The sequence below is a fragment of the Priapulus caudatus genome, unplaced genomic scaffold, assembly GCF_000485595.1.
Source record: "Priapulus caudatus unplaced genomic scaffold, Priapulus_caudatus-5.0.1 Scaffold593, whole genome shotgun sequence".
NCBI lineage: Eukaryota > Metazoa > Priapulida > Priapulimorpha > Priapulimorphida > Priapulidae > Priapulus > Priapulus caudatus.
This window is the reverse complement of record NW_014577654.1, coordinates 134,260-148,948: the sequence shown is the minus strand read 5'-3', so window position 1 is coordinate 148,948 and position 14,689 is coordinate 134,260. Positions and strand designations below refer to the sequence as shown.

Here is a 14,689-nt window from a genome sequence, read left to right as displayed (position 1 = left end):
TACATAAGAGCTGTCCTAAGCAGTTGTGATTACATTGATTACCTTAATTAGAGCCATATTGAATATGGGGGATTGTTATGAAGGCTAGTGTTTAAAGACTACAGGATGTCTATGCCCACGCTGAATACAGAATATGCCATGAGGAGAGTCTTAAATGCACATGACTAGTAACACTATGTGTATGCAACATTTGTACATATTTAGCGTCTTGATCGACCAACGTTATCAATCAGTAAAACATATAGCAGCAAGAATAACAATACGAGCCAGCAGCGTAGCTGGCCATAGGGTCATGTCCTCAGGTACTGCACGGAACGTACGCTGGCCTATTTGATATGGTTAGGGTTAGGGATAAGGTAGGGTTAGGTTAGGTAGGTTACGGTCGGGTTAGGGAGTAGGCTAGCGACCTCCCTAGACGTAGGGCCAGTAGAGTAGTGCGAGATACGGTCCGCATATAGATAGTCTAGATATGCGTACGCTTCCGTATAACCGAACGTACCCAGGGTACGGTTCCGGCAAGACCCCGGGGGACTAAGACCCTCATCAGCGTAAGCTGGTTTACATGCATGGAAAATCGCGGATTGACCAAGGTTCTGTCGTTCGATACAACCTTCTCTATCTAGATGTTCAAAGCCTGTTACGTTATCGACTCGCGGGTAAGCAAGACGTTCGAAATATGACCCACAGTAAGTCGCGCGAGGTGACGGAGATCGCATTTTTTGCCAGCGTATGCCAGCGTATGTGCGCCGATAGACAAAACTGCTCTCCCCTGGGTAAAGAAGACCTCTGCTGATAATGTGCTGGATCTCTGCAGGCAGCATGGCAAACAGAGGCTCAGAAGCGTCTGGGCTCAATCTGAGGTTGTTGCTTGACGTATATCAAACGTAAAGACTTCAGTCGTGCGTAAGTACGACATTATGTAGGAGGCAGATATTGCACGATCACGCAGTTGCGTACACAGCATCATTGTAGGACACGGCCCTGTGTGGCTCCCACTATCGCAGATGGAGGTAGGGGAGGTGGGGAGGGGTGTGGGAGGTGAGGAATCGCGTGGGGTGGAAAGTGGGGAGCGGGGATAGGTAGAGGGTTGGTTGGGAGGGGGGGCTCTAGATCGGGCAATAAGCAGGTTCACTTCCTTTTTAACAGTCAACAAATCCATGTTTAACCCTGTTCTGGAGGGTTGGTCAAAGTTTATCAGACACTATACTCTCAACGTCACGTGAAAAGCACGATTCATCGGTCCCTTTCAATAAAGCTCATAAAAATGGTAGGTCATGCGATGAGGTACAAAAAAGTTTTGACAATCGTCCCGTCAGAGACCATTGTTCCTTCAGAAAATGTATAAACATCCGCCGCCCTGGCCCCATTTGAACTCTTGACCTGAACACTCCCAATTTCGGCCATTGATCGTTTTTCCTAGGCCAGATCTATACCCACCGAGATCACGAGCTAAGTCGAGGCCGTTAGATTTGTGGCGCAATCTGCATTTCCTCATATACCCTTAAGTTAAGGGAAGTGAACCGTTCGTCCCTTCTTTACAACCTCTTGACCTTTGACCTTTGACCCGCCAGCTTCGACATCCAACTCCGTTTTCGGATTACCCCCCCACAAACTGCACTTTCGAATCACGTCGTCGAGCCGATTAGATTTGTCGCCCAACTTTGAAGACGGCGCAGCGGACGACGCACGACGACGTGATGACGACGCAACGCTCATGCGATTAACAAGTCGTGCATCTACTGATCAGAGAAGCCCTTTAAACATGGCATTCCCCACAGTGCCCGAGTTGCAAAATAGAACAGGTTTGAATCTCCAAAAAAGTTGCTAACAATTGTTGACCACAATTGCATTTTTGCATTGTTTGCATTGCACAATTGTTGACCACAAAAAAGTTGCCAACAATTGCACGCGCGACTTTTAGGAGAGGCGAGATTGGTAAAATTCGACAATTTTTCGGCATTATGTGGATAGTGTAAACCCAGCTGTAGGGTGTAGTGGCAACATATAGAAGGGAGTTGGGGGGTAAGGCGATATCAGCAACGGGGTGCAACGATCGCGATTATCGGTCCATTTATAAACAAAACGGTATATGCACAGAAAAAAGATAGCAACTTGCAATCATCTTGCATGTTGACGCCTGCACTAAAGGCGGGTTAACATTATCCTCTAGCGGCTTTCTAGACAAGAATTCGTTATATTAGGTTCTGGTTCTACGCTCCTTACCATTTGCAGGATGAATGTCATTGCTCCTAGCGTACGAACAGTCTTGTTAAATCGCAGCTCTAGATACTGGAACAAAACGCGCAAATGAGCCATGACTATAAGGCCGTATACAAAGAGAAGGCACACATGCACACGCACGCACGCACCGGTCTGACTGCGACGCAAGCACCGCAGCGCACGGAGCACGCACGCACGGCACGCAGCCACGGCTACTCGGCACATACATACATACATACCATATTCATACATACATACACTACATACATACATACAGTAGCATACATAACATACATACGATACATACAAACATAGCCATAACATAATCATACATACATAACATACCATAAATACATAACAGACATACATACATACATACATAACAATACCTACGAACATACATCATACACATAAGCATACATACATACTACATACACTTACATACATACATACCATACATACATACATACATACACTACCTACATACATACAGTAACGATAACACTACATAACAATACATCGACATACATAATACATACACTACATAACATACATCCTAATACTACAATATATACATACATACCATACATACATACATACATACTTTACATACATACAGTACCTACATAGCATACATACAAGTACATACCATACATACATACACAACATACTATACATACATACATACATAACATACATAACATACAATACATAACATACATACATACATACATACATACATTAACATCATACATACATACATAAATACATACATACATATCACATACTACATATGCATTGGACATACATACCTACATACATACAAACATATACATACACATACAACATACATATTACATACATCTACTATAACTACTAATCATTACATACAGTAACCATACATATCATACATAACATACAACATACATAACATACATACATACAAGCATACATACATAATACATACCTACATACAATACATACATACTACATACATAACATACACTCCATACATACATACATACATACATACATACATACATACATACATACATACAACATAACATACATAACATACCATACATATCATAGCCTACATATATTAAAACGATTTGGGGTGCCTGTCGAGTATCTGCACACTTATGCAATATATATGGGGGAGAAGAAATAAAATAGATAAATCCTACACGGTGTGTGACGTAAAGGCTTGCGCAACCTCGGCCGTCAGATATAGTACGCATGTGACGGAGAGGTTGACAACTTTAGCCTAAACACACGTGGTAACTTTGGAGAGCCTCATTGTGGCATCCTAAGCTTCCATCACACGTGTGCTACGTGCATCAATCGTGTGCTCTAATACAAAGGCACGCTGGCTGGGCTGGATAACAATTGCTAACGATACTCAAAGATAGTAGTCAACTATGAGAGAGAGAAAAAGAGAGAGATGAGAAGAAGAGAGAGAGAAGAGAGAGAGGAGAGAGAGGAAAGCAGACGTAGCGATATACGGGCGCCCGATCCAGCCGCCCCAGAGACTATAGATTCGTACCAATTCACGCATCGACTTCTAATTGTTACCGCCACGTTGTAGCACTTAAACCAGCTAGTAATTCATATTCTTAAATAGTTGGTGCCGTCAGATAACTGCGTGCGCAAAAGTCTACAGATAACGTGAACCGTTGGAGTTGAGCGGTCACACCGTGAATAGCGACGGTATCTTCGTGGATTATTAGTAATTGTGATTGCTGTGTCAGTCAAAGGTATTTTTTTAAATTATATTACCCAAGTGCTAGCATAATCCGTGTTGGCTGATTCGTCACTGTCGTGGTGATGTTATAGCGGAACGTGCACTGCGAGGCGAGTACAAAACCGGACGTGTCCACTCCTGTGGGACGATGACAGCTAATTGGATCATTGCAACCATCACAAAGTAAAAAACGCTAAAAATGCATAAACCATAACACACATACAACATACACACTATTACAACTACACAGGGTCCACCACACAACACACAGCCCCACACACAACACACACCAACCACCGCACACAACACACCCATGACGTGTACACACACAGCACACACACACACACACAACACACACACACAACAACACACAAACACATACAAGAGAGCGAGATAGAGAGAGAGAGGAGAGAGAGAGTGAGAGAGAAAGAGCGAACGAAAGAGAGAGAGAGAGAGAGGCGGAGGTGGGGGAACAACGACATCCTCAAAGCATGTGTACCTCGTAAGCACTCGTCACTTGCAATCCATGAAAGATTGGCACGAAGACGGAAGCAGTAATCGGATATGCGAGGATGATACAGAACGTGAAGAAGCAATACTGTGTGCCGTAGTAATACATCTCAGCCGGCTGGCCGAGCACCTGAATGCCCGACAGAAAGCTGGCACACATGGACAGCGCGACCGGTATGACTCCCATGTTCTTGCCGCCCATCAGGAACTCGTCTGTCGTCGTCTGCTTAGAGCCGATGCATCCGTGGTAGACGCCGATAGCAGCCGACAGCACGAGCGACAGCGCGAATACGATGTAGTCAATGTAGGAGAACGTTGTCGCCGTCGGCGTCGCCATCTCGTCGTGGTCGTCGTCGGAACTTCACTCCAGGCGGTTCGATTTCTACCAAAACGCTGCGCGGAGTAAATGAGTACACAAGATCTAATATATAATTCAATGTTTATTTATATAGATATAGATTGAATTATCGATTGATTAGTTAATTGCATGTTAGATAGATGGATTGATAATATATCGATTTACAATTAAACATCACCACATTACTTTACAAATATTTCAAAAAGAGAATGTAGAAGTGTGGGTTTATGCATATCGAGCCTGGGCCCCCCGCCTACACCTTCCTTTACCTACCTTAATCGCCTTCTTAAACTGTACCGACACTACATATACTAAGCAGAAGACGGCTGATGAGATGCTCTTACTTGACTCACGTGCGGCGACACACTTACGGGACTGACCGATCATGCTGACGCAGGTGCAACAGACATGCACCTGTTATCACTGCTAACGGCATATTTATCCGTATGGCGCTGACAAACAACGATAACGCTTGCGAAAACACAGCCCTACATATAATCTAATTGCTCAAACAAACACGCGAGTACACACTTGGAAATTATGAATAACACTAAAAAATATTAATTTAAATGTGCGGAATGAACGCTGATAACAATCAAGTGACATATACAGGTGACAGTGATAATAATGACTGATTATTCAGTCAATTGAGATATTGCAATTGTCATGTGCAAATGACAAATGACATATGCAAAAAAGTGACAAATGACAAACCACGTGCCTGAAATGAAATGGCGACCACAAACACGAAATTGCGTCCTGTGTTTATACCACGACCATCATGTCAACTCTTTGTTAAGCTCGGGTTGGCCTTCGCAGCGCTATAGGCGTCTTTCTTTGAGGATTGGATCACCCACCCCCTTCAATGTGGGGTTGTGCATCAGGGTCCACATATAGTTTCACCTCTTTTGGGAAGGACCCAATACACTCACTGATTTTTAAAGTCTTCCACACTTGTTCTACTTAATGGTGCTGTAACTTGGATGCGTTATCCAGCACAATGCGTGGTTAGCGTGTTGAGCTTTACGCGTTTAGCATAGCTGGGAAGCGTGGCGCGATGCTGCGAGCAAAGTGAAGCATGTAGATCAGATTTTACCATGCACACGTGCTGTCAGCCTGCCCGGCTCCACTTTGAACGTATAAGAACGGCCGAAGAATATTATCTTGGCAGTCAACGGCAACCGACGTCGCAGCGCCATTTGTCCATACATTATAGCATAGCTGGGAATCGTGGCGCGATGCTGCGAGCGAAGTGAAGCATGTAGATCAGATGTTACCATGCACACCTGCTGTCAGCCTGCCCGGCTCCACTTTGAACGTATAAGAACGGCCGAAGAATATTATCTTGGCAGTCCACGGCGACCGACGTCGCAACGCCATTTGCCCATACATTAGCATAGCTGGGAATCGTGGCGCGATGCTGCGAGCAGAAAAGTGAAGCATGTAGATCAGATTTTACCATTGCACACGCTCCGCTCGTCCAGCCGGCGCCGGCTCACTTTGACGTATAAGAACGGCCGAAAAAATTATCTTGCAGTCAACGGCGACCGACGTCGCCGCGCCATTTGCACCATACATTTGGAATTAGCTGGGAACCGTGGGACACGACTGTCTGCGAGCAAAGTGAAGCATGTAGATCAGTTTACCATGCACACGTGCCTTTCAGCCCGCCGGCTCCACTTTGAACGTATAAGAACGGCCGAGATAATTATCCTTGGCAGCAACGGCAACTGACTCGCAGCGCATTTGCCCATACATTTATAGCATAGCTGGGATCGTGGCGGCGATGCCTGGGCGAGCGAAGTGAAGCATGTAGATAGATGTTTACCATTGCACAACCTGCGTCAGCCCTGCCCGGCTCCACTTTGACTATAGAACGGCCGAAGAACTATTATCTGGCAGTCCAACGGCGACCGCGACGTCGCAACGCCATTGCCACATACAATTACAATGAGCTGGAAATCGTGGCGCGGATGCTGCGAGCGAAGTGAAGCATTGTAGATAGATTTTACGATGCACACGTCTTTCGCCCGCCCCGGCTCCACTTTGAACGTATATAGCAACGGCGGAAGAAAATTTATCTTGCAAGTCAAGGCACAACGGACGTCAACAGCAGCCATTCTGCCCATTACATATACAACTTCAAACAATAAGTGTCCAGAATTGAATCGTAAAGTGTCAACTTGTCTACACTTATAAGAGAGTTTGCAGTTAGAGACAGCACCGTAAGTGTAAATATTCAAGTGTTACGAATATTTTACACCAATGAAGGTGTTAGTAATATTAACACGCTCGTTGGTAAATATTAACTCGTTTTGGACTAAAACGCAGTATATGCTAGGTTTAATGTAAACCACTGACTTTACACGGGAGCGGCAGTAACCACACACGAATGTACAACCGTCATCCTATGCCTAACCCTAACCCAACCCTAACCCTAAGCCTAACTGTAAGTCACTAAACTCAAAACCGACTACGGCTATCTTATTATACGATGTCATAGTACCAAATCTGTAGTGCTAATGGTGTATACACGCTCTTGTGCTTCAATATTTTGCATCTGAACTGACAATCAAGTCCCCAAACCAACTGTTGTAGGCTAGCTGGCCCAAATAATGTTCATTTTCATACTTCAAATCACGAGTGTTTTCTAGCTCATCAAGAAAATCTTATCGTGAATTACAATCGTGAAATTTAATTTCAACCGGCAATTATTTTGGGGGAACAGCGGACGCATGCGCAAATAATAGACTGCCCTAACCCGTTAGCCTGCGAGACATTAAGATCGCGCTGCCGTTACCTTCCACCCTGCGCATGCTAAATACACTTTGAATGAACATAAGAACAATATGTAACTTTCGTGAAAGTAGAGCAGTAATGGAGCTCTTATAATAAGAGATTGGGGAGCCAGGCTTGACACATATAGTGTAAAGTTTTTGACACTAAAGAAAGCTGTCACTGTTTAAACACTTTATGATTACATACCTTGACATCCTGTATTAATTATTGAGTGATCGCTTCAATTGTTATTATAATATAAGTGTAACACTCGATAAGTGTAACTTAGGTTTTATACACTTTAGTTTTTGAGTGTAGCATAGCTGGGGAACTCGTGGCGAGATGCTGCGAGCGAAGTGAAGGCAGTGTAGATCAGGATTATTACTGATCGCACACGTTGCTGTCAGCGCGTGCTCGGCCTCCACTTTGAAACGTATAAGAAGCGGACAAGGATATTATCTTGCAGTCCAACAGTGCGATCGACGTCGCAGGCGCATTTTGCCCATACATTAGCATAGCTGGGAATCGTGGCACGATGCTGCGAGCGAAGTGAAGCATGTAGATCCGATTTTACCATGCACACGCTGCTGACAGCCTGCCGGCTGCACTTTGCAACGTATAAGAAGGCGCGAAGAATATTATCTTGGCAGTCAACGGCTACAGGCGCCATGCAGGACAGGGCTCAATTTTGTCTAACAAAACTCAATTCTGTCTCACAAAACTCACTTTTGTGCACACAACTCAATTCTGTCTCACAAAGTCAATTTTGTGAACACAAAACTCAATTCTGTCAATCCTGTCCACAAAACTCTAATTTTGTAACACAAACTCAATTCTGTCAATTCTGTCTCACAAAAGTCAATTTGTGAACACAAAACTCAATTCTGTCAATCCTGTCCACAAAACCATTTGTGAACACAAAACTCAATTCTGTCAATCCTGTCCCACAAAACTCAATTTTGTGAACACAAAACTCAATTCTGTCAATTCTGTCCCACAAAACTCAATTTTTGTAAACACAAAACTCAATTCTGTCGAACCGGTTCACAAAACTCGATTTTGTTGCCCAAATATGGCACACGCATGTAAGAAGGGCTACCATTGGTCAGAAGAAACAAGATGGCGACCATGACACATTTCTCACCACCAGTTTCTGACCAATGGTAGCCCTTCTTACATGCGTGTGCCATATTGGGGCACAAAATCGGAGTTTTGTGGAACGCGTTAACAGAATTGAGTTTTGTGTTTAGCAAAAATTGTTTTGTGGAAGCCGGTTACGACAGAATTGAGTTTTGTGTTTACAAAATTGAGTTTTTGGTACAGGATTGACAGAATTGAGTTTTGTGTTCACAAATTGAGTGTTTGTGGGACAGGATTGACAGAATTGAGTTTGTGTTCACAAAATTGAGTTTTGTGGGACAGGATTGACAGAATTGAGTTTTGTGTTCACAAAACTCATTTTTGTCAAGTTTATAGGTACAAAAATGCCTGTCCTGCATGGCGCCCGGCCGCGTACCGGCGACCGACGTCGCAGCGCCATTTGCGATACATTAGCATAGCTGGGAATCGTGGGCGCGATGCTGCGAGCGAAGTGAAGCATGTAGATCAGATGTTACCATGCACACCTGCTGTCAGCCTGCCCGGCTCACTTTGAACGTATGAGAACGGCCGAAGAATATTATCTTGGCAGTCCACGGCGACCGACGTCGCAACGCCATTTGCCCATACATTAGCATAGCTGGGAATCGTGGGCGCGATGCTGCGAGCGAAGTGAAGCATGTAGATCAGATTTTACCATGCACACGTGCTTTTCAGCCCGCCGGCTCCACTTTGAACGTATAAGAAGCCGGCCGAAGAATATTATCTTGGCACAACGGCAACGCGACGTCGCAGCGCCATCTGCCCATACATTAAACTCAAACAATAAAGTGTCAGAAATTGAATCGTAAAGTGTCAATTGGTCTACACTATAAAGAGTTCAGTTAAGAGGAAGCACCTTAAGTGTAAATTTGCAAGTGTTAGAATATTTTACACCAATGAAGTGTAGTAATATTAACACCTCGTTGGTAAATATTAACTTGTTTTGGACTAAAACGAGTAAGTACTGTAGTGTTAAATGTAAACACTGACTTTACACGGTACGGCAGTACCACACACGGCCGAAGAATATTATCTTGGCAGTCAACGCTACAGGGCGCCATGGCAGCGACAGGGCTCAATTTGTCTAACAAAATCAATTCTGTCTCATCACACAAAACTCACTTTTGTGCACACAACTCAATTCTGTCTCACAAAAGTCAATTTTGTGAACGACAAACTCAATTCTGTCAATCCTGTCCCACAATACTCAATTTTGTGAACACAAAAACTCAATTCTGTCAATTCTGTCTCACAAAAGTCAATTTTTGTGAACACAAAACTCAATTCTGTCATCCTGTCCCACAAAACTCAATTTTGTGAACACAAAACTCAATTCTGTCAATCCTGTCCCACAAAACTCAATTTTGTGAACACAAAACTCAATTCTGTCAATCCTGTCCCACAAAACTCAATTTTGTGAACACAAAACTCATTCTGTCAATCCTGTCCACAAAAACTCATTTTGTAAACACAAAACTCAATTCTGTCGAACCGGTTCCACAAAACTCGATTTTGTTGCCCAAATATGGCACACGCATGTAAGAAGGGCTACCATTGGTCAGAAGAAACAAGATGGCGACATGACACATTTCTCCAGCCCAGTTTCTGACCAATGGTAGCCCTTCTTACATGCGTGTGCCATATTTAGGCAAACAAAATCGAGTTTGTGGAACGGTCAACAGAATGGAGTTTGTGTTACAAATTGAGTTTTGTGGAGACCGGTTCGACAGAATTGAGTTTTGTGTTTACAAAATTGAGTTTGTGGTACAGGATTGACAGAATTGAGTTTTGTGTTCACAAAATGAGTTTTGTGGACAGGATTGACAGAATTGAGTTTTGTTGGTTCACAAAATTGAGTTTTGTGGACAGGATTGACAGAATTGAGTTTTGTGTTCACAAAACTCATTTTTTGTCAAGTTTATAGGTACAAAAATGCCTGTCCTGCATGGCGCCCCGTACCGGCGACGACGTCGCAGCGCCATTTGCCGATCACATTAGCATAAGCTGGGAATCGTGGCGCGATTGCTGCAGCGAAGTGAAGCATGTAGATCAGATTTTACCATGCACAAGTGCTGTCAGCCTGCCCGGCTCCACTTTGAAGCGTATAAGAACGGCCGAAGAATATTTATCTTGGCAATCAACGGCGACCGACGTCGCAGCGCCATTGTCCATACATTAGCATAGCCTGGGTATCTTGTGGGTGAACAGGCGATAACTGCGCACCGTCCATAGATAAGTTAACTGTTGACTAGAGCGGTCCACACTGTTGATTAAGACGTATCTTCGTGGAGTATTTGTAATATAGTGTTGTGATTAGTGGTGTCAAGTGAAAGGCTAGTATATATAGCAAAGTGCTGCATAATTCCGTGTTGGTGTTTCTGTCACTGTCGTGGTTGGTCATAACGAGAACGTGTCTGGCAGTCGAAGTACAAGACCGTACAAGACCCCACGTGTAATCCTTACGGGACGAATCAAACACCCACAAAAGCGGGGAACCGTCACAGCTGAAAGGTTGACCGACTCACAGTCCATATGTGCGCACTGTCCGCTGGTGATGATGGCCAGATGATGGCTATTATTGAATGCTTTAATGTTCGTATAATATCTTTCAAGCAATACTTTATCTGTGCTGGTGTTCTGTGCGATTAGAGAATTTATCTTGTAATGAAATACGCGCCGCGTACACACGCGAGCAATTTGTCCCGGGTCTACAACTATCCGATATTGACACAGGTCGATTTTGAAGAGAGGTCGTTCACACGACGTTTGATCGATCAGTTCTAGGACATGCCTTGGTAAGCCGAATGTGGCTCACCGCCCTTCCCGATCGTTTTTTTTATCTACACCTTCTTGTAAGTATTTCTTAACCGTTTGAGCCTACTATTAAACTTGTTGCTACAGTTTTAGCTATCACCGCTCAGCCAGTTTTTCAAAAAAATTGTGGTAGGCCTAGACGACATCCGAGGGTCCTGTTAACTGCGCCTGTATAAATTCCGATTTCCAAATCTCGAGAAGAGCGACAGTGTCTTTGTGATCCACAGTCGATTAACCCGCTTTCTGCTGCTTTTTTTTTGCATTTTGAGCGATATTTTAACTCAATGAAAATACTGAAAAACGAACGTGATATAGAAACTGAGAAATGCGGAAGTAAAGCGGAAAGTGTAGCACGGACGACATCATTCTACCACCGTAATAATTTTGTCCCGTGTCGTGTGTGCGGTGCACGTTCACAGCGGCAAAAAAATGAACCAGCGCTGGGTCAATTTTGTCCCGGGATCACTTTTGTACGCGAGAAAACGTCCGCGTGCTGAACGCTTGGCCCGGGTCAAATTTAGCCCGGATTATTTTCGACCCGGGAGAAATTGCTCCGTCGTGAACGCGGCTCGTCGCAGTCTTGTCGTTATCCGTGCGTAATAGACCCGTCGCTCGTTAGTGATAAGCGACAGTTAACAAGCATTGTCGGATATCAGAGGGTAGATTCATCAAGCTGCGTACGCAAAATATTTTGCGTAAATCTTGTGTACGCAATCGACGTTGCTTAGTTGCGATTCATCACACAGCTATTTAGTAAATTAGCGTACGATTTCGCGTACGCAAGCGAGGCGGTTTTAGGTGCGATTCATCAAGCTAAAATTTACGTAAACCTTTGCGTAACTTACAGCGAGCTGACGAGGTGCCGTAAACCACTCGAAAATTTGCGCAGGTGTTTCCAGCATACCACAGCATACATTATTATATTGAGAAAAACATTATTAAATTACTACTCAACTAAAAATAAATAAATAATTACCATACTACACAGACAGGCGGCGCCTTGACGCTTCTTTTGTCATAGCTTGGCATGTATTTTCGCTTATAAGCGAGTTCGTAGTTAGCCGTGTACGTTGCACACGCACGCACGGTTGTACGTTCAACGACGCACGCACGCACGCACGTGTACGTGCACACGCACGCACGCCCGTGTACGTACACACGCACGGCACGCCACGCACGTGTATTGTGCAACATTGCACGTACGTGTACGTGCACACACGCGCGTACGTGTACGTGCACACACACGCACGCACGTGCACATGCAGCACGCACACGCACGCGCAGCGCGCACATGTACGTACGCACGCACGGACGCAGCGCCGCACGTACGTTACGTGCCACACACCACGAAGTGCACGTACACAATGCACGCACGGCACACACCGTGTACGTGCACTCACGCACGCACGCAACGTGTATGTACACACGCACGCACGCACATGTACGTGACACGCACGCACGCACAAGCACGCACGCACGGTGTACGTGCACGCTGTACGCACGCCCGTGTACGTACACACGCACGCACGCACGTGTACGTGCACACGCACGCCAGCGTGTACGTGCACACGCACGCCCGTGTACGTACACACGCACGCACGCACGTGTACGTGCACACGCACGTACGTGTACGTGCACACAAACGCACGCACGCACGCACGTGTACGGTGCACACGCACGCACGTGTACGTGCACTGACGCCACCCGTGTACGTACACACGCACGCACGCACAGTGTACGTGCACACGACGCACGTACGTGTACGTGCACAATAAACGCACGCACTGCCACGCCCGTGTAACGTGCCAACCACGGGCACGCACGCGCGCCCGTGTACGCTGCAAACGCACGGCGACGCCAAACGCACGCACGGTGTACGTGCACACACATCACACACACGTAGCACATGCACGTACGGCACGTACGGCACGTGTGTACGCTGAAACACGCAGGCACAGCAGCGATAGCCCGTGTACGTACACGACCACGCACAGCAACGTGTAGCGTACACGCACGCAACACGACTGCCCCACGCACGCACTGTATCGTGACACACGCGACGCACGCAGCGGTAGCGTACACACGAGATACGTGTAGTACACACGCACGTCGCCCGCACGGCCTGTGTACGTAGCACACGCACTCCCGCACACACACACACGACGCAGCGACGTGCGCACATGCACGCACGCACGCACCGAGTGTTGGGCCCCGCCACGTGAGTACTGTGCACGTACGCAGGCACACGGCACGGCACGTGTTCGTACACAGGCACGGCACGCACGGTTGTACGTGTGCTGCTTTCATGAGTGTTGAACGCAATCAATATCAAACGAAAATGAGGACACCTATCAACATCCCGCAGCAGTCATGTAGAAGACCGAGACGACTAGACGAGCGCATATGGTTTAAATACAAGAGAGGCGTCTGTTGGTTCCTATGGCGAAATGTGTCGCACAGTGTGATTGGTATGCTTAGGCACACCCCGTGCCACAAGCCAGACAGTCACGATGGCGTAAGTGGGTTTACACTTGGAATTCATCAACATTGGCGTACGCAGGGGCTACGCTGCGTTGATAGAATCGCACCTACGAACTTTGCGTATCGTACTTCGTAGAAACTCCGTGTACGCAATCGACTTTACGCAACGTTGATGAATCGCGGCCCCAGGTCGTAGGTCTGGCTTAGTGCGTGTATTGCTCAATTACTGTGACTTTTGTATAATGCTACGTTTAATCGTTGCGTGTAGCCGGACATTTTACGTTGCATTTTACTGGGAGAGCGGTGAATGTGAAATTATTACGATTATAATATATCGAATTTGCTTTGTGATGTTTTGATTTACATTACTAACCGCATCCCAGTTCAACGTATAGACGGCTGCTATTAAATTAATTCATCATCAAGGCTAATGTAAAAATTGCAATATATTTTAGGGGCAATACAATGCATCTAAAATCAGTAATTTTCCATTTTGAAGTATGGTTCTATTTGATTGAGACAGAGCTAACAACAATCGCAATACAGTACAATACAATAAAATGTAATGTAAATGATGTCTGTTACACCAAGCCGCGTGTGTGTAATATTTTTTATTCAAATTCTTAGTTAAGATCATTGGACAG

At 45.3% G+C, this 14,689-nt stretch overlaps 1 protein-coding gene across 1 annotated transcript in view; it reads right to left on the bottom strand.

Moving 5' to 3' along the window:
* The window catches only part of LOC106811941 (sodium-coupled monocarboxylate transporter 1-like), a 16,982-nt gene extending 12,144 nt beyond the window's left edge, over positions 1 to 4,838 (bottom strand). The window contains exons 1-2 of the mRNA XM_014815684.1: positions 4,464 to 4,838; positions 2,224 to 2,289 (exon numbers count right to left, since the gene is read on the bottom strand). Coding sequence (XP_014671170.1) covers positions 2,224 to 2,289; positions 4,464 to 4,811 — 414 coding nt within the window. The 5' untranslated portion in view covers positions 4,812 to 4,838. The remainder of the gene's footprint in view (positions 1 to 2,223; positions 2,290 to 4,463) is intronic.
* Positions 4,839 to 14,689: the final 9,851 nt, after the last annotated feature.